Source organism: Mercurialis annua, linkage group LG1-X (genome assembly GCF_937616625.2).
Source record: "Mercurialis annua linkage group LG1-X, ddMerAnnu1.2, whole genome shotgun sequence".
Classification (NCBI taxonomy): Eukaryota; Viridiplantae; Streptophyta; class Magnoliopsida; order Malpighiales; family Euphorbiaceae; genus Mercurialis; species Mercurialis annua.
In genome coordinates, this window is record NC_065570.1 from 46,777,888 (window position 1) to 46,799,441 (window position 21,554).

The 21,554-nt window shown below is 34.8% G+C and overlaps 2 protein-coding genes across 2 annotated transcripts; one reads left to right on the top strand and one right to left on the bottom strand.

The window, feature by feature from the left end:
• Window positions 1–4,657: 4,657 nt before the first annotated feature.
• Window positions 4,658–5,783, bottom strand: LOC126665738 (uncharacterized). The gene is made up of 2 exons (XM_050358631.2): window positions 5,662–5,783; window positions 4,658–5,172 (listed from the first exon to the last, which is right to left on the bottom strand). Exons 1-2 carry the CDS (start codon window positions 5,713–5,715, stop codon window positions 4,759–4,761), a joined length of 468 nt encoding a protein of 155 aa, XP_050214588.1. The 5' UTR covers window positions 5,716–5,783; the 3' UTR covers window positions 4,658–4,758.
• A 13,491-nt stretch (window positions 5,784–19,274) lies between these two features.
• LOC126665377 (uncharacterized) lies at window positions 19,275–21,009 on the top strand. The gene is made up of 2 exons (XM_050358157.2): window positions 19,275–19,680; window positions 20,495–21,009. Exons 1-2 carry the CDS (start codon window positions 19,414–19,416, stop codon window positions 20,930–20,932), a joined length of 705 nt encoding a protein of 234 aa, XP_050214114.1. The 5' UTR covers window positions 19,275–19,413; the 3' UTR covers window positions 20,933–21,009.
• Window positions 21,010–21,554: the final 545 nt, after the last annotated feature.

The following is a 21,554-nucleotide window of genomic DNA, read 5'->3' on the forward strand; positions in this document are numbered from 1 at the left end:
TGCTAGGATATTAGTTTCGTACGGATCAAATACCTGTTTATATGTTTTATATTATTGTTTTATTGAGATGCGATGCTATGTTTTTATAATAATACTGTTAGAAATGCAAACTCACTCAGTATTTTCCCAAATACTGACCCCTCACCTTTGATGTTTTCAGGTACTTAGTATGTGGACCTAGCTAGAGGCCAATTTTGAAGTCCAGAAGTCAGCTGTGTATGTTTAGTATCTGACTTTTGTGAATGCTGCAGTAGTGGTCCCGCGTTGACAGAGTTGTAGCCTAGACAGCAGTACATTTTTGATTGTGCATTTCACTAGCTGTCTTGTTTATATGTTTTGATAGGCTACGTATAATATGTTGGTTCACGGCACCAGATGCCGGTGATAAGCTTGAGACACTAACTGATGTATGTAGTACTGCGAGGCCAGTTCGTACAGGGTACGGTAACTAGAGCCCGCGAGGTTTTTGAACAGTAAGTGTAAACGTTCGTGTATACATGTTATGTATGCTTGCTTCTGTTGCTTTATGTTATTTGTTTATATTATTTGCAAAAAATTTATAGTGATTTGAGGCTTGTTACGGGTTCCGGAGCTACCACTCCCGTTCCCTAGCGCCGGTTGCGGCTCAATAATTTGGGTCGTGACATGCTCGCTCCGTTACCTGCATTATTTCGGCCATTGGTCTCTTCCCACCCGTCTTCACGTTTTTTCCTCCTATGATGACATTGATAATTTCGACTATTTCCTTCTTCTTTTCCCTTTCTTCTTCTTTCTTCTCTTCTCGGCCAGTTCCCTCCTTTCGGCGTTCCTTTTTCTCCTTATGGCTTGTGAACTTCCTCAGCGATCCGAACTCTATCAATCTCTCTATTTCCCTCTTCAAGTTATAACACTCCTCTGTGTCGTGTCTGTGGTCTTCATGGAAATTGTAGTATCGGTTTTCGTCTCATATTCCTGTTTTGTGGATTATCTTCCTAGGCTAGGTCATCAGTGTTCGGCTTTCCTTTACCTACATTAATACATTGGCCCTTATCGTATTGAGCGGGGTGAACGCCTCGACTCTGTAACCGTATCTGCTGGACCGGTACTCGTTGCTTGGGTACCTATGATCGTTCCTCCAATGGCTAGAGTCTTTGTACGGTGTGTACCTACCAATGCTCATATGGCTCGCGTCGTAGTCCTTTCGGGAGTAAGATGATTGCCATTGTGAAGCGCTCTCTTTGTTTTCTTCTTTCTTCGGTACATCGTTGTTCTTATGTCTCCTTCCGCCATCCATGTTTATGCATATTTGGGCTACCGCAATGGCTTCTTGGTAGGTTTTGGGCTTTTTGGAGCTTAACTTATTTCCCAGCACTCCCATTCGAGTGCCTTTCTTAAGGGCATGTACCACCGTATCGTTGTTCAGGTCTTCAATCATCATTGCTTCATTGTTGAATCTCTCTATGTATGCTCTCAACGTTTCTTCTTCACTGTGTTGACATTTTTATAGCTCTTCCGAGCTCTTTTTCGGTGGGATGTTTGTGAAGAATCTTATCACAAACTCTCGGTTCAGATGTTTCCATGTTGCGATTGATCCAACTTTTAGGCCGTTGTACCATCGTTGTGCTGTGTCACTAAACGAGGCTGGGAACATCTTGTAGAGTATCGCGTTTGTGACGTCCAAGAGGATCATTTTGTTGTAGAATTTCGTGACGTGGCTCTCAGGACAGCCGGTTCCATCGAAGTTATCAAAGTTGGGTATCTTGAGTCTTTCAGGCCACTTCTTCGACAGCACACTTGTGGCCAAGGGCGACTTCCCGCTGGTCAGGCTGCTGCCCTGAACGTGTTCCCTTGACTTCTCCTCGGTTGCATTTTGCATTGCTTGAACTATTAGTCTCTGTACCTCCATCAGGTCCACACCTTTCGTTCCTACTTCCGGTCGTCTCTTGTTGGCTGGATCTATTGCCTCCTTCTTCCCATCTTTCACTATGAGTACCTCCGGTTCTTTGTCTTCGGGATTTTCACCAACATGGGCTTCGCCCTCCTTTCATCCTCCGACTGCGTATGGACTCATACTTGTTAGCGTTTGAGATTAGATGGTTTCCATCGCTTTTTGACTACCGTTGCTATGTCTTCTGGGAAGCGTCTCAGGGCACCATCCATTGTCTGGTCCACTACTTCTTGTAAGGTCTATTCTGAACCTTCCTCTGGAGTCAGGGTTGGACTGCCAAACCTTTGGAAAAAGATGCCGGAACTCCCCACTGTCGTTGGGGCTACGGGCGTTCGTGGACTGTCCTCGGTGGTCCCCCTAGCCCGGCTGGTAATGTGGTTTTTTCCTTGACTGTTGGACCTTGAGTGTCTTTTCTAACATCCGCCATCTCGAGACCTAATGAATGAATTTTGTTTGGGAATTGAGTTTCCACAGACATCGTCAAATGATGGACTAGGATGTAGGATGTACATATTCGAAACCTGGCACCTGTAGATTGGATAACACAGAGAATACCAATTATGGGTGGGTCTCCGGACCCCATATACACTCCGAAGATTAAGTCAGTGGTCGTATGTGAGAGAATATAATATGTGTTCGGTTACGTTCTCGTACCTTCAGGCGGATAGGTTCGTGCCTTATTTACAGCTTTTTCAGTGCGTCTGTCTTCTCCTGTGCGATGTGGGATTTTCCTTCTTGCGCTTTTGTTGTCTTGTTTTGAAGGCTTATTCCATCACTTTTGGTTCTAAAAAATATATTCATACAACATGATAATATTAGACCACATTTGAATGTTGATAATCTATAATGCAATAAAATTATAGGAATTGATGATTTTGATATCCAACTTTGCTTTCAACCACAAATTAATGATTTTATATCAGGATAGTCGTGCCTCTAGGCGGATGAATTTGTACTCTATTTATAGGCATCTCAGCGCGTTTTCTTCTTTTCCTGGACGTGTGATTCTTCTCTTGATGTCCCTTATTCGGTTTTTATGATATTCCATTAATTATAATCTTATTACTAGTTTGATTTCATATTCTAATAATTTAAATATTATAATAAATTAATTAAATTATGTCGTCGTTTAAAAATATTGAATAATTAATTTATGTACTTTAACAAAATATACAATTATTTAAAAAAAGTAAAAAGTAATAATACAAAGACCTAATAATGATAAAATAAAAGTTTAAGGATCTTATAAAAATAAATGTACAAACACCTAATTGATATAAACAAAAATATAAAATATTTTTAGACTCTCACTAATGAAGGGTGTGATACACACACTAACAGAAAGACCTTGTAAGATGAACATTCCAAATGCAGGGATCTTGAGTACCATATTTTTTGTATAGGGACCGCAAGTAAAAACACTTGTCAAGTGCAGGGACCTCAAAATGAATTTGACCTTTACTATGTGATTTCAAGTTGTGTGTTTATGTAATCAGCAATTTTAAAGATTTTAATTTTTATATTGCTTTGAACACTGGAACCATCACCCCCTTTTAAATCGCGTTTTGGCGTGCACCAACAGTGGTATCGGAGGAAAGGATGATGTGCATGGAGATGCCACACATGGAGATGCATTGATTATCTGATTTTAGAAAATTTTCATTTCGTGATCGTGTGATAAAGTGAGACTCTCCGCCTCAAAGCGTATGTAATACCTGTCCTTATAGATACATATGAATGTAAGCGTATGTAATAAGAATGAGTTTGTATTGGTTCACAACCTTACTATTTACTCACTACAACACTCAGGTGTTCTTTGAATACGTAAACATATTCAAAACAATAAATGTTTGAGGTTAAATGTTCAAATTAATTTTCTATTTTTTTTAATTATCACTTACCAATAAAATTTAATTTAAAATTGTAATAACATCTCCAATTAAAGAGCATAATTATTAAAATAAAGAGCATCTTTAATATAAAGAGTAATATATTTGGATTTACTCCAATAGACTTTTTAATATTTACTCTTTATTTTATTTTTATTTTTATAAAAATATTAAAAAATAAAAAATGAAATATATTAATAATATTAATTTTTTAAATTAAAAAAAATTCAAAATAATACATTTCAAATAAAAAATAATTAACTTATTTTAAAATTTAAAATTTTATCTTTTTAAAAACGAAGTAGAGAGTGAAAATGGCTCTCCATTAGACTTTGAATTATTGACAAAAATCTTTAAATTAAAGAGTTTGTCAATTTTAAAAAAATTACTAGAGATACTTTAAGTATTTTTAATCTAAATTCTTTCTCAATTCTATGACCTATTTTTCCAAAACTTTTAAATTTAATATCTTTAACTTTTTATCTCTCAAAATCAAATTAAAACTTTCAATTAAAAATTACTGATTTTAGTAATTTAAAATATTTTTCATTTTTATATCAAAACATCTCAAATGGAGTTAATTGTTTTTTTTTATTTGTACATATGAATTGAATTTTTATATCTATGCAATAATTATATTAGATTTCCATTTTTAGTTTAATTTGGTCATAAAAATGATGAGATTGATAAAATTACAACAAATAATTTCTTTTATAATATTATTATTTTATTTCATTTTATAAATAAATGCATAATTTATTTCACAATAATATAAAAAAAATATAAAATGCAGTCATAACATAGTGTCTTAAAATAATATCTATATATCAATTATTCACATGTTATTTAGCCTAGACTATAAAGCAAATTTGATAAACGTAACATTTCATAGCATATAGTCTAACTGTAACTATACAAACACAACTCAAGCTAAACTACGGTTCATCTATGCATGTGGAAATGAATCGTAAACGTACTGATGCACATCCAAATTATCATCACCACCGCCGTTACTGCTACTGTTATCGTCACCGTTAGTGTTGCCCTCAGCTTTACGTTAACCGACACATTCATTGTTTGCACACCCAAACCTTCTTCAGCACCGTTACCGTTACCGTCACCTTGTGCTTCTGCTGGTTCTTCTTCATCCTCTCCTTCACTCAATTCTCCAGCACTACCCAAATTATCACTCAATTCTCCGTCATCACCAGCACCACCGTTACCGTTACCGTTACCGTCGGCATTACCGTCACCGTTACCGTCGGCATTACCGTCACCGTTACAATTATCTTGTGCCTCTGCTGCTCCTTCTCCCATATCATTATTCTTGTCAACAAGTTCCTCTATAGTTGATTTCTGAAGAGGGCATGCATAAATTATAATTAAGAACCAATTATTGAGTAAATTATATCATCAAACATAAAAAGAATCACGAATCTTGAAACTTTCCATTCATTTCTCAGCATCCAAACAGAAACTAATTACTGTGTGTCTAATACATTTTCTGGTTCTTCAACAAAAAATATAAACCCAAGAAACCTAACCAGAGATACAAAACTGAAATCTTGATAGTTTTGACGATGAAAAGAAAAATAAAATTAATCCTTTTCTCTGTTTTCCTACCAACCAAACATAATTCTACATGCATATGACTTTGTCTTTCAAGATACAAAACACTAAACAGATATTCAAGATTATTTATCTAATAAATTAAACAGACCTTCAAGATTAATTAGAGTAGAAAAAATTCTTTAAATTCCATGAATCACAGGTTTAAAGAATAAAGATTTCTGAACTAATTAAACAACATTATAAAACAGAACTGAAGTTTAAAGAATCACTTACTTCAACATCAGACTGAATTTCCTTTGCTAACAATTTCTTGCGATCAGTATTCATTTTGATTCTGTTTCCTTGAAAAGAAAGAAAAGATAATGAGAGAGATTGAAGGGGTTTCTTGATTTTTCTGTAGGAGTAAGTAAACTGAATTTTTTTTTTCTTTGAGTTCGTTATATAAAAGGTTTGGGGGAACCAAGTTGGTTATGCATAACGGTTTTTCACTCTTTTTCAGCGAATCATATGCTGCCACATGAATCATATGAAATTAGCACAAACTTTTGAGTTTAAACCCCTTTATATATAGCTTATTGCTCAAAGGTGAAAGTAATGATAGATTAGTCAATTTTAGTCACTGTTTTTATGGATATAGAAGGGAATCAAAGAGATAAAGTGCCACTATATGGGCATGATTATTTTATAGATGACCGGCATTGTATATTCACTCATTTATATTCTAATTTTCATACTTCATATTCATCACCCGTCGAGAATTCAACTACACGCTCAGTGTCGGATCCAAAAGCTTTTTTCAGCCTGGGCTAAATAACACGTAAATAATATATATATATATATATATATATATATATAAATATTATTTATATAAAATATATATCAATAAAAATAAATAAATGACTTGTCTTCTTTATTACAATAGTTTATTTTTTTCGATGTCATAATAAAAACATTATCCACAATTTGAATTGTTTATTTTCATTAGTTTATTTATTTAAAAAGTTCACTAACAAATCTATATAATAATTTTTTATTAACTATCAAAAAAAACATAATCAATTATACATTAACTAAAATTAATTATCACTAAAATAATAATAGTTTTTAAAAATACTTACTCATTATAGTCTAATTAATTTTAATATTTTTATGACTTAATTAATTAAAATAACCTAAAAATATAAATCTAATATGATTATTATGTGGATATAATAATTAATTTTATATGCATATACACAAAACATATAAACAAGTTTGCTTAAAATTGAAGGTTCTTTGATTCTCACAAAAAATTAGAAAATAATTAGAATTACTAATATTTAATTGTAGATTTTAATTTAATTTTAAAAGAAAAAATTTAGATGTTCAAAATAAAGAATCTGGAAATTGGATAATAAATTCAGAAATAATTTATGAAGTTAATTCAAAGAATGTGAAAAATAATTGTACTATCTAGTTAAATTTAATTAATAATAATAATTGAGAAAATATGAAGGAATTGATTTGATAAATAATTAAACTGTATTTGAAAAGATATGGCTCAAATAAAAGAACAGTTTGCAAGTTGAATTGTATTGACAGAAAGTGGGCTTTTGTTAATGAATGGCCAAACTATTGGACCTTCAAACTTAAAAGAAAGGTTAAATATGAACTTTTTAGATGGTCTTCTTCCTTTCAGCTAGGGCTGAAACGCATATCTGCTGCGTTTTGCAGCACCGCCACAACAGTCTCTTGTTACTCGTACTTCAACGAACCACCTCTAATCTAAACTCCAAATTTTTAGTGGCAGTCCAGGCTGAAGCCTGATAAGGTTATAGATTAGATAATGTAGTTTGCTAATACTCATCTGCTTATAGTTAGCTTATAGATAGCTTCATAGAGTTTTGTATATATCACAACTCTTCTCTTGTAATCTATATATATGTAACTACCACATCAGAAATACTATCGATCAATTCATAATCATTCTACATGGTATCAAAGCCATCTAGGGTTTAAACACCAAAATGTCAAACCAAGCTATTGTTTCTGCCTCATCAATTATGAATCTTCCTAATGCCAATTTTACAGCTCAATTGCCCATCAAATTGAATACAACAAATTATCTTCTTTGGCAAGCTCAGCTTATGCCTCTACTTCGGTCTTACGACCTATCTTGCCACATCGATGGCACTGCGCCTCTGGCACCGTTTCTTGCCGATGAACAGCCTAATCCCATATATCACAATTGGTATAGACATGATCAGTTAGTTCTTACCTGGATCATTGGATCTGTATCAGAAAACTTCTTATCTCAAATCGTCAATGTCACCTGCGCCCGTGAAGCCTGGAACAAACTGTCTTCTGCTTACTCGTCTGGCTCCAAAGCTCAGATTCGCACCTTAAAATCTGGTTTTTATCGGATCCAAAAGGAGCCAGCTGAATCCATTGCTGTTTATGTTCAACGTGCAAAATCAATCTTTGATCAACTACTTGCACTTGGAAATCCTATCCTTGAGGATGATCTCGTTCAGGTAATCACAAACGGACTTGATTTTTCTTATCGTCCCTTTCTTCGTTCTTTAGAAAACCGTCTTGATACGGTTGGATTTGACGACTTGTATGGTTTGTTGTTGAGCGAGGAGACAAGTTTAACAAATGAATCTGCCAGACAAAATAATGTTCCTGCTGCCTCAGTTTTCTCTGCTGCTATGTCTTCCCAAAATCCATCGAGCTCCGCTTTTGCTGCTCACCACCAGCCTGGTGGTCGATACGTCCCTCCTTATCGTGGTCGGAGTTCAAGATACCGGGGCAGAGGAAGGTACTCTTCCCCCAACAATTATCGTGGCTCCTCTGTCAACCAGTCTGCAAACTGGAATTATACTGCTCAGCCAATACAATCAGCCTCTCCAAATTCTTCTCCACATCCTGATTTAATGAGTGTCACCTGCTTTAATTGCAATGGCAATGGCCACTACGCCAATACATGTTCTTCACCGAGACAACGCCGTGAACAGCGATCAAACCATCACCAACCAGTGTCTAATTTAGCCACCGCAACCAACATTCATCCACAATCATGGATTCTAGACTCCGGTGCAACACATCATATTACTTCTGATATTAACAATATGTCTGCTCCTACAGAATACTCTGGTCCGGATGGTATCAAAATCGGTGATGGTAAAACTCTTCCCATTACTCACTCTAGCACTACTTCCTTTACTTCAAATAATTCTACGTTTTATTTACGTGATATTCTTCGTGTTCCACAAGCATGTGATAACTTATTATCCATTTCTTCTTTCACTAATGCTAACAATGTTTCGATTGAATTTTTCCCATCTTATTTTGCAATCAAGGATATCCGCACGAAACAGGTTATTCTTTCAGGCCCGAATGATAGCGGACTATACTCCATCTCTCTTCAGCCGAGTCACAACAAACAAGTCAAAGCAGCCCTGAAATGCTCTCTTTCTACCTGGCATGCTCGTTTGGGTCATGCCAATATTCGCACAGTCAATCAAGTTTTAGCAAATTGTGATATTTCCGTTGATAATAAGTTGTTTAATTTGTGTCATGCATGCTGTATTAGCAAAAGTCACAAATTACCTTTTTCAGATTCTGATTCTCAGTGTGATGGACCTTTAGATTTGATAAATTCTGATGTATGGGGACCGTCTCCGGTTCCTTCTATTGATGGTTATCGATATTATGTCATTTTTCATGATCAATTTAGCAAATACTGTTGGCTTTATTTTTTACGAAACAAGTCTGATGTATTGAGCACATTTATCAAATTTCGCCATGTGGTTGAAAAATATTTCAATCGCCAAATAAAAGTATTTCATTCAGATTTAGGTGGTGAATTTGTGGCTCTTAAATCATATTTATCGGAAAATGGTATCTCTCAACGGAGTGCTTGTCCCAAAACTCCTGAACAAAATGGTTCCGCTGAACGCAAACACAGACACATTGTCGAAACGGGTTTGTCATTACTTAATCATTCTCATGTTCCATCCAAATTTTGGACTTTTGCTTTCGATGCTGCTATATATGTCATAAATCGTCTTCCTACCTCTGTTTTAGGTAATAAATCTCCATATCTTGTGTTGTTTAACAATAATCCTGCTTATACCAATCTTCGTGTTTTTGGTTGTTTGTGTTATCCTTGGCTCCGTCCATATGCACATAATAAATTTTCTTCTCGTTCTCATTCTTGTGCATTTCTTGGTTATAGCAAGTTACATAAAGGGTATCTTTGTCTTGATTTGTCTTCTCAAAAAATACTCACGTCTCGACATGTTGTGTTTGCAGAAAATGAATTTCCGTTTAAACAAAATGATGTGTTGCACCACCAACCAAGCTACTCTCCACCGGCCACTGTTTTACTTCCTTCCTTCACCACAATGCCGAACACAACCATCGATGAACCAATGTCTCAAATCCCTACCACAATATCACCTCCCACAATTTCAACAAATCTGCCCCTCACAGCAATACAACCTTCACCTTCACCTCAATCATCACCATCTACTACTACACCATTACCTTTAGCAGTTGATTTATCCATAAATCAGCCACCTAAGCCATCCAATTCAGCTTCTATTCCCCATGTTCACGGTTACAATACTCGGTCTAAGTCTGGTCACCTCAAACCACGACAGTTTCAGGCTCAATCCACTATCGAAGACGATGAGCCAACTAGCTACACTCAAGCATCCAAATCATCTTCATGGAGAGCTGCCATGTCTGATGAGATCAAGGCCTTACTACACAATCATACTTGGGATCTTGTCCCACCTCACAATCATCAAAATGTTATTGGGAACAAATGGATTTTCCGAATCAAAAAGAATCCGGACGGATCAGTTGCACGGTATAAAGCACGATTGGTTGCTAAAGGATTTCACCAACGTCCTGGCATTGATTTTCATGAGACTTATAGTCCGGTTATTCGTCCAGCCACAGTCCGCTTAGTGCTATCTTTAGCAGTAACAAATAAATGGCTGGTCAAGCAACTTGATGTATCGAATGCTTTTCTTCATGGCTCACTTGATGAAGACGTTTTCATGAATCAACCTCAGGGATTTATACATCCAGATTGCCCACATTACGTCTGCAAACTCCGCAAATCACTTTATGGTCTCAAGCAAGCCCCACGGCAATGGTTCAAGAAGCTTTCTGCAGCCTTGATCAAACTCGGTTTTCAGTCCTCTAAAACTGATTGCTCTCTTTACTACTTGTCCCACAACAAGGTGCAAATATTCTTTCTCATATATGTCGACGATATCATTATCACGGGCAATGATAATGCCTACATTCAGTCTATTATCTCCTCATTGCAAACTGATTTTGCGATTAAGGATCTTGGCAGCCTTCACTATTTTCTTGGTGTTGAAGCTGACTGGACATCACAAGGGCTACATTTAACTCAGCGAAAATACATTAAGGATCTTCTTCTTCGATCAAAAATGGATTCAGCTAAGGGCATTTCCTCTCCTGCAAACCCAAAGCAGACATTGTCCAAATCAGGTGGTGGCGTATTCTCTGATCCTTCGCTCTATCGCAGCATTGTTGGTGGACTGCAATATCTCTCCTTAACCAGACCAGACATCTCTTATAGTGTGAATAAGGTGTCACAATTTATGCACAGTCCAGAATTAGAGCATTGGTCTGCTGTCAAACGGATACTCCGTTACTTACAACACACACTAAGTCACGGTATTCTCATTACAGCAAGCTCTTCCATTATTTCTGCATACAGCGACAGCGACTGGGCTGGTTCCACTGATGACCGTCGTTCCACAACAGGCTTCTGTATTTTCTTTGGTCAAAATCTAATCAGCTGGGGTTCGCGAAAACAGAAGGTTGTGGCAAAATCATCGACTGAAGCTGAGTATCGGGCAATGTCTACCACAGTTTCTGAACTTCAATGGTTACTCTCGCTGCTAAAAGAATTGGGTATTTCTTCTCAAAACAGTCCTACACTATGGTGCGATAACCTCAGCGCCACCTATCTCACTACCACACCTATTTTTCACTCTCGGTCGAAACACCTCGAAATTGATTTTCATTATGTACGGGAACAGGTCTCGAACAAGCAGCTCACTGTCAAATATTTATCAACTCATGAGCAAATTGCCGATGCTCTTACCAAGCCGTTATCTAGTACGCATTTTGCATTTCTTCGTGACAAGTTGACCGTCGTGTCTCCCCGAGCTCAACTTGCGGGAGGGTGATAAGGTTATAGATTAGATAATGTAGTTTGCTAATACTCATCTGCTTATAGTTAGCTTATAGATAGCTTCATAGAGTTTTGTATATATCACAACTCTTCTCTTGTAATCTATATATATGTAACTACCACATCAGAAATACTATCGATCAATTCATAATCATTCTACAAAGCCTACCCAAACCCTAAGGGTAGATCGATTTGCCTATTTACACGCCTACATCAAATCAAGTTTTTATATTCGAATCTTCATATTGCGTGTTCATCACTCGTTAATGATTCGACTATTTTTTTTCCAAATTGAAAGAAATTTTGCAATGGATTCAAGAACAAATTTCATAAACCTTTAATTCATAAATTTTAAAAGAAAGCATTAAATGAATTTTTTTCTTCTTGTAAAATAGCGAATGGAATTAGAAATGGCCCAAACGCCTAATTACAAACCAAAATCAAGCTGCTAAAGATTGCACAACAGCAGCAGCAGCACCAAAACAAAACTATCTAATGTTATATTAGCAAGTAACAACTATATTAACTATCTATACAAGTTATAACGACAGTTTTGATAAATCCTTAGAAACTTGCTCGAGCTATCTCTTCTGCTCACCATCTTCAGCAACATATCTCTTCTTATCCAGCTCACAATCAAAGCCATATTCACATTTTCATTCTAAAAAATACACCTATTCCTCCACTTCCAGATGTAGTAAATTGTACTAACAAATGCAACTCTCCTAACCTTTGCCACTGCATGCTCTGTTACATTACCAAGAACATTCCCTCCTCCAAGTCAGCACATCCCTATTTATGAGGCAAGCATTGAGAGTTGAGACCTTTCTCCAAAATAATGAAAGCAATCCGACAATTGAAAAACAAATGTTTTATGGTTTCAGTGTCATTTCTGCACAACACACACAAATCATCATTCACGCATCCCCACATCTTCAGTTTATCTTTTGTTCTTAATTTCTTCTTGAATGCCAGCCAAGTAATAAATCTGTGTTTAGGCATGAAATGTGGACTCCATATCAGCTTCCATTCGGAGACTTTAGGGTTTACAGGCCTGAAATAATTCCATGCAAATTGAATGGAAAAACATCCATTACTGTTATGCTTCCACACAACAGTATCTTCACTTGGTCTAACTATAAAGTTCATTACTTTCTCCCAAGCTTCAGCTGTCACACTATTCATAGGATCTGGAAGTTGCTGTTGTATAATATTTCGAATGAACAGAGTGTTATTAAGCTTGAGGCGTGATGTCACTGTCCTAAAAGTATATCGAAGTATACTCCAGGATACAACAACTCTTCTACGTAATTAAGTAGGCGCAGGAGAAGCAGTACTTAATATATGATCAATTGATCAACCCTAATCTAGCAAGTTTAAATTTAAATAACAGATAGAAAATCTTTTTAGTTGCTAAAAATTTGAGAGATAATGGAGGCTAAGCTAATCAGAAGTTAATTAAACGTGTTTAAATGTTTAGTCCAAGTTTGTTCCGATTTTTTAGGCATTAACCAAAACTGTTTTTTACTTCGTCAAAATATGGCCTTCTCATATAAGACTTAAATAATGAAAACAAAAAATAATTAATTTCGGGTAACAAAAAATTTAATCAAGCTTCGGACTAAACCCACTTGATTTGCAACATCCACCCACACCCAAGTCCAACTCCGAGGGGGGGGGGGGGGGCGAGCCCATTCCCTTCCCTCCAACACACTTATAAGCCCATAAAGGGTTTTCACTTATAAACTCATGTGTAGTCTTTTAAACTTCTAATGTGGGACTTTTGCCTTTTGAAATAACTCTTTAAAAACAAAACTTACAACAATCCCCCACTTATTTCAAAATGCTTGCTGGACTAGATTCTCTATATAAATGCATCAGTTTCGGTGTCTTTTGAACTATGAACCAAAACCTGAAAAAAGAGAGTTATAACTCACGGTAAGCCTGGTAAAGTTTTAAACTTCTATGAACCAAGAATATCATTTGCAAGTTATAGTTCTCAACAATCACATTATATTTTCACAAACTGCTACTCAACGCGGTTGTGCGCATTTAGGCCGTGCGCGTACCTGTTTATTCATGAGTGCTCTAACGACTTAGCCACAAGTCATATAGGAGCGGCCCCACTCCACACTCATATAGGTGATTTCATCAAGTTTATATAGCAACTAAATATAAACTATCCTTAAGGACTATGAAATCATTAAGAGTTACAAACTCAACCTCACAATAGTTGCTTCTAGTACAACACACACCATAGGAATGAACTAAATCAAAATTTAGTACTAGCAGGACTAACACATGACTTGTTATTACCCGTATGAACCAAATTCATGGGATCTCCAATCACAGAGGTTGGGTTACCATCACGATTAATACTCAAATTGGCACAAGTCCCATTCCCCTCGATGTTGCAAGGATCATTTTCCTTCCCGAAGGTTTAGTCAGAGGATCGGCCAAATTCAGCTTTGACTTCACATAGTCAATGGACTTAATTCCATCCTTTTGCAATTGCTTTACCACATCATGTCTTAGACGTAAATGTCTATTCTTTCCATTGTAAGCCTTATTCTTAGCAATGGCTATTGCCGCTTGGCAATCACAATGCATAGACACTGAAGGAGTTGGTTTTATTCCCAAAGGAATACTGACTAAGAAGTTTTTCAACCACTCAACCTCATTGCCAGCTAATTCCAGAGCTATAAACTCGGACTCCATAGTAGATTTGGCAATTAACGTTTGCTTAGATGATCTCCAAGCAATCGCACCTCCTCCAAGTGTAAACACATAACCACTAGTGGATTTTGTCTCATTTGAATCAGAGATCCAGTTAGCATCAGTGTACCCTTCTAGTACAGCGGGAAATCCACTGTATAGGATACCATAATTCATGGTTCCTCTCAAATATTTCATTAGTCTGACAATGCCATTCCAATGATCACGGTTAGGATTATGAGTATATCTACTCAATCTACACACAACATAAGCTATGTCAAGTCGAGAGAAATTCATCAGATGCATCAGACTCCCAATAACCTGAGCATACTCAGTTTGAGCCACAGGATCTCCTCTATTCTTCATCAATTGAGTGTTAGCATCATAAGGAGTACTCACTGGTGTGACATCAAAATTAGCATCATAAGGAGTACTCACTGGTGTGACATCAAAATGTCCAAACTTTTTAAGAAGTTTCTCAACATAATGCCCTTGTGATAGCATAATACTATCACCATTCCTTATAATTTTAACACACAAAATCACATTTGCTTCACCCGTATCTTTCATATCAAATTGAGAAGCAAGAAAAGACTGTCTCATGTATTATACCAAGGCATGTACCAAAGATAAGCATATCATCCACATACAAACAAATGATGACAGACTCACTTTCAGTCACTTTAGTATAAACACATTTATCGACATCAATAGAGGAAAACCCATCACTAATCACAACTTGGTCAAATTTCTCATGTCATTGTTTAGGAGCTTGTTTCAAACTATATAATGATTTTAAAAGTTTACAAACTTTATTCTTTTGTTTTGAAACAACACAACCCTCGGGTTGAGTCATATAAATTTCTTCTTCTAACTCGCCATTTAAAAACGCAGTTTTAACATCCATTTGATGAATAAAAAGTTTATGAATTGAAGCTAAGACAATTAAAACTCTAATTGAAGCAATTCTAGTTACAGGGGCAAAAGTGTCAAAATAATCAATGTTTGGTTTTTGAGAAAAGCCTTTCGCAACCAATCTAGCTTTATATTTTTCAATTGAACAATCAGGATTCATTTTTCTTTTAAAAATCCATTTACAGCCAATGGGTTTTGCGCCAGGAGGCAAATCAACTAAAACCTAACTATTATTTTGATTAATTGAATCAATTTCAGTTATAATAGCTTCTTTCCAAAAAACAGACTCAGAAGAAGTAACAGCTTCATTAAAAGTTAGAGGGTCATTATCAACCAAATAGGTATAAAAATCATTTCCAAAAGAATTTTCAATTCTTTGTCGTTTGCTCCTTCTCAACTCCTCAGTAGAGTTCACTGTTATATTTTCAGTTTCATTTTCATTAACAGTGGGCATATGAGAAATTGACTCATCTTTAGTGGATACACATTCTAAAAAAATTCAGCATTTTTAGTTTCAACAATAGTGTTGCAATCAAGTACATCACTTTTCAAAACAAGGAACCTATATGCAGCACTATGTTCAGCATACCCAATAAACATACAATCAGAGGTCTTAGAACCTATTTTTCTTTTCTTAGGGTCATGCAACATTACTTTAGCTAGACACCCCCACACTTTTAAATATTTCAGGTTAGGTCTATAACCTTTCCACAGTTCATAAGGTGTTTTACCAGTTTTTTTGTAGGGTATTCTATTCTATAAATGACAGGCAGTTAATATTGCTTCACCCCACAAGTTATCACTAGCAGAAGAACTAACTAATAGTGCATTCATAATTTCTTTTAGGGTTCTATTTTTCCTTTCTGCTACACCATTAGATTCAGGGGAATATGGAGGGGTTACTTCATGTATTATTCCTTCTTTTTCACAGTAGTCATTAAATGCTATGTATTCACCTCCTCTGTCTGATCTAATTCTTTTTATCTTTTTATTAAGTTAGTTTTCAACTTCAGCCTTATAAATTAAAAACATATCAAATGCTTCATCTTTATTTCTTAGCAAATAAACTCTAGCATACCTAGAACAATCATCAATAAAGGTCACATAATATTTTTTACCACCTCTAGTCATAGTCTGTTTTAGGTCTCCTAAATCAGTGTGAATTAAACTAAGTAGTTCAGATTCTCTAACAATAGAATGACAGGTTTTCTTTGTTGATTTAGCTTCAGCACATATTTGACATTTATCCAAATTTGTTTTATTAATGCCAGAAATTATTCCAATTAATTGCATTTTCTTTATATAGCTAGCATTCACATGTCCTAATCTAGCATTCCATAAATCAATAGAGTCAATCAAATAAGCAGAAGGAGATGCAGTCTCTTTTATTATTTCAGCAACATTCAAAACAAACAAATCTTAATTACAATAACCCCTTCCCACAAAGATATTATTTTTTGTCATTACAATCTGGTCAGACACAAATGACACCTTAACTCCACCCTTACCCATTAGTGCAACAGACAACAAATTAGCCCTAATATTTGGTACATGAAGTACTCCATTCAAAGCCAATGTCTTCCTTGATATGAGCTTGAGAAGAACCTTTCCTTTTCCAAGAACAGGGGCTGCTCGGGAATCACCAAGGAACACATGTTCTTCTCCATCCCCTACTGGTTTGTAGGAGGAAAAAGCATCTCTGCTTGCACAGATATGCCTGGTAGCACCAGAGTCTACCATCCAGTTTCTCGCATCAGCCACCAGATTCACTTCAGAAATGACTGCAGCAACTATGTCATCTCCTTCGACCAAATTCGCATTTGGCTTAGGAGGATTGCCATTTCTCATTCTTTTTCTTCATTGAGCTGCAAAGTGACCTGGCTTTCCACACATAAAACAGGTACTCTTTTTCTTAAAAGCAGTGGAGTTAGCAACCTTGGGCATGTAATCGGAATTCACAACTACATGGGGTTTTTGATCATACCTCTTGAAGTTCCCCTTGCTTTGCACCATGTTTGCCCTTGCTGTTAAAGCCTTATTTCGGGCAGCTTTGATCTCCTTTCGGTTCGTCTCCTCAATGATGATGTGAGTGATCAGTTCCTGCAAAGTAAGCTGTTTGTGCTTATGTTTCAGATTCTGCTTATAGTCATTCCATGATTGAGGCAGTTTCTCAATCAGAATTCCAGTAACGAATTCCTCAGGGAGTGTAATCGATTCTCCTTTAAGACCCTCCAGCAGTTTGTGGTATTCATTAATCTGAGCAATCATATCCTTGTCCTCGGCCATCGTCCATTTGTAAAAGTTGCCCATTACAAACTTCTGTTTGCCAGCATCCTCAGCCGTGTACTTGCTGATCATGGACTCCCATATCTGTTTTGCTTCCTTGTACGGACAATAAACGTCAAAAAGTTCATTAGATAATGTACTGATTATTGTGTGTCGACAAACCTTATTGGCATAAAGCCATGTTTCGGATTTCTTGACAGCAGTAGGAAGTGGTTTTGCATCAGTTAATGCAGAGGCAACACCATGCATGTCGAGAACAGTGAAGATCCGCTCCTGCCATCGCCGAAAGTTTTCACCGTTAAAGACTTGTATCTTTGAGATGTCTGGAAAGGGTTTGGCGTATGGAACGGTCCCATTAAGGTCGGCGGAACGACAGCAGTAGGAACGGCAACCGTAGGCGGAGCGTCCGTCTTGTCAGTACCAACAACACCCGTATTCATCGTATCAGTAGACATAGCAATATACTTTTAGATTGTTGTATAATATTTCGAATGAATAGAGTGTTATTAAGCTTGAGGCGTGATGTCACTGTCCTAAAAGTATATCGAAGTATACTCCAAGATACAATAGCTCTTCTACGTAATTAAGTAGGCGCAGGAGAAGCAGTACTTAATATATGATCAATTGATCAACCCTAATCCAGCAAGTTTAAATTTAAATAACAGATAGAAAATCTTTTTTGTTGCTAAAAATCTGAGAGTAAAGATAATGGAGGCTAAAGCTGATCAAAAGTTATGCTTAGTCCAAGTTTGTTCCGATTTTTTAGGCATTAACCAAAATTGTTTTTTACTTAGTCAAAATATGGCCTTCTCATATAAGGCTTATAATGAAAATAAAAAATAATTAATTTCGGGTAACAAAAAATTTAATCAAGCCTCGGACTAAGTCCACTTGATTTGCAACATCCACCCACACCCAAGTCCAACTCCGAAGAGGAAGGGGGGGGGGGGGGGGCGCGAGCCCATTCCCTTCCCTCCAACACACTTATAAGCCCATAAAGGGTTTTCACTTATAAACTCATATGTAGTCTTTTAAATTTTCAAGGTGGAACTTTTGCCTTTTGAAATAACTCTTTAAAAACAAAACTTACAACAGTTGCCACCTTCCTCTTCTCCAGAGGTCTTTCACCTTAGCACCCTTAGGAACATCAATATCTTCAATTACAGTACTAGGGAACAAGTCTAACAGTGATACTAAAGAATCAATTTTTACACGTGTAGAAATTACCCATAAAGATTTTATTATGATTATTTAATTAATAATAATAATTTATGGTATTGATAATAATCAATGATGTATTCTACCATACTAGTAATAAATTATTTAATTATTTTAACTAATACAAATATCCAAAAAAATATTTTATAAGATTCTTGAAAACTATGGCAGAAATATCCTTTAAGTTTAAAAATATGTGTTTGATATTATCATAAGTGAGATTTTTTTAATAAAATTTATTTATTCATAATAATATTAATTGACTTATAAGCAACGCAATAATGGATCAAATAGTACCATATAAAATATACTATATAGTATATAGTACCATTTGGAACTTGATTCATATTTTATAATTAAAATTAAATACCTTATAAGAATTAAAAAAATTATCCTTCTAATTAAATTTATTTTTTTCATAAATAACTCATTAATATTTTTTTTTTTTTTATAAATAACTCATTAATTATTCTTTTATAAATGACTCATTAATTACAGATTCCTTAATAATCAGACTACGCTCAGAAGCATTGAACAGCGTCATAATGAGTTTTCAAAAAGAAAAAGAGTCACAATTATACTGAAACACAAAAACAAAACCCTATCATACATATTTAAAGGTAGATTGTGATTCTCTAATTACAGTACGTAGTGATCAACTCAATATGGCGACGGAGAAAACAGCAATGGCGACCAAGGAGGCGAAGAAGACGACAAAGATTGAGAAACTATTCTGTGTTGAGAGAGTTCTCTTGACTTTATTTGCAGAGCGATTTCTGTATATGTTATATGCTATTGAACCTTCTTCGACTGTGTTTGATAAACATTATGTTTTTGCTAATTTTCTTTATTTTAGTCTTTATATTCTCGTCATCTTTGTTCTCGCCACCAACGCCACCATTCTTATATCCATGCTCTTTAACAACCGTTCTGTAAGTTTTCTTTTTATATTATATGATCTCTATTAGTATTTGTTTTCTTAATTCATTACTATATATAGCTGAATGATTTGTTAGTTTGCATAAGTTTAGGGTTTTATGCATGACAAACAATTGTCTTTTAAATATGAGATATTAATTCTCTGGCTAATCTTCAATCAATTGTAGTTTTGGATTTGTGTATTGTAGATATATAGGAATATTTATATATATAGTATTGGATGTAACCAATTTAAGTACTGAATCAAATTAAAATTTTATTTTGATTCAATCTTTTTTTGTTAATTTGATTTTTTTTTATTTTAGACTTTTAGAAAATTTGAAAAATTCAATTAATTTGGTTGAGTTCAATGTTTAATTTAAAATTTTCGAATTAACCAACCAGACCAAGTTAAAATTTTAGTTTTCCAGATTTTTAATTACGTTTGGTGTTAAGAATTTTGCGAATTTAAAACAAATTGGTTACTTTGGCTTGTTTTTTTTTTCACTTTATATAATATGAACAGGAGTTGTCTACAATATACTGTTAGATGAATTAATATTATGGTAAAATTAACAAAGTACCTCTAGAAAAAACCTTATGAATATTAACACCAAATTTTGTTTTTTTAAATGCTTATTATTGATGAAATTAAGTTATAGCTAGGGTTAATCAAAATAACTTATTTTGATTTTGGTTATAACTATTTTTATATATATTTCTGTTAAGGACATGGTACGATTAAAAATGTTACATACCAATTCTGATTTTAATATTTCTATAGTTTGGTTCGGATTGATCTTGATATCGGTTGTATGATTATTGTAGGCGGACGCGGAACCTGAAAGAAAATTAGAGAACAGAGAAGTATTTTTATTGATTTTGATGGAACGATTGATTATCATAAAATTATTTATAGAATTCTTTCGTGGAGGACAAGGAAACGAAGAGGCTATAGCAGTTTCTACTTTGATGGCTATTCTTTTTTCTGTGTCCACTATAGCATATACGTACCATTACTACCGAATCTACTCTAAGATCTATTTTCAAGTCGAGGAAAAAGAGACGTTAGTAGCCGAGCAACAGGAGAAAATTGACGGTGACGGAGACGACGACGACGATGATGATGATGAGTATTGTTGGATTGGGAGCAAACAAGAGAAAGAAGCTGCGGATAAAGTGAAGATGATGAAGAAGAAGCATGAAGAAGAATGGAAGAAGAGGGTATTAATGTTCCATGATTTAATAGGGTTTTTTATGGATTAATAAATAATGCACATTATGCACTAGAATAGTTTCATTTTTCTTCTATTGATGATTAGTTTTTTTATGGGATTATATCAGTTTTCATGTTCTTTTTGTCATTAACTAAACTTCAATAAATGAAGTGAGTATTTATAATGCAGAGATACTAGCTCCTCATCAGAATGAGTGAGTGATACCAAAATTCAATAGGACTTTTTGACTATCAAATAAACACCCTGACTAAAAAATTAAACTGAAACTAATTCATAATAATTTTTCTATATGTGTCTAAAATTTCAGTAATTATGCCATAATTAAATAAGCCAAATATTAACCAAAATAAAATAAAATAAGCCATCAAATATAAGTCTAAGATTACTTTATTTGTAAAATATATTTTAATTTATTTATTTATATTATTGGATGAATTGTATCAATTTTCTTTCAATAAATAAATAAATAAAATAAATTAACAAAATAACTATAGAAAAAGCTATTAAAAATATATTTATATTTTGTGTTATTTCCACAAATTCTAAATCACTTATTAAAACATTATATTATGCAACCACATGTACATGATATCTATAGCAATATTTATAATATATGAAAATATTAATTATTTTTAGAAGTTTGTTATAAA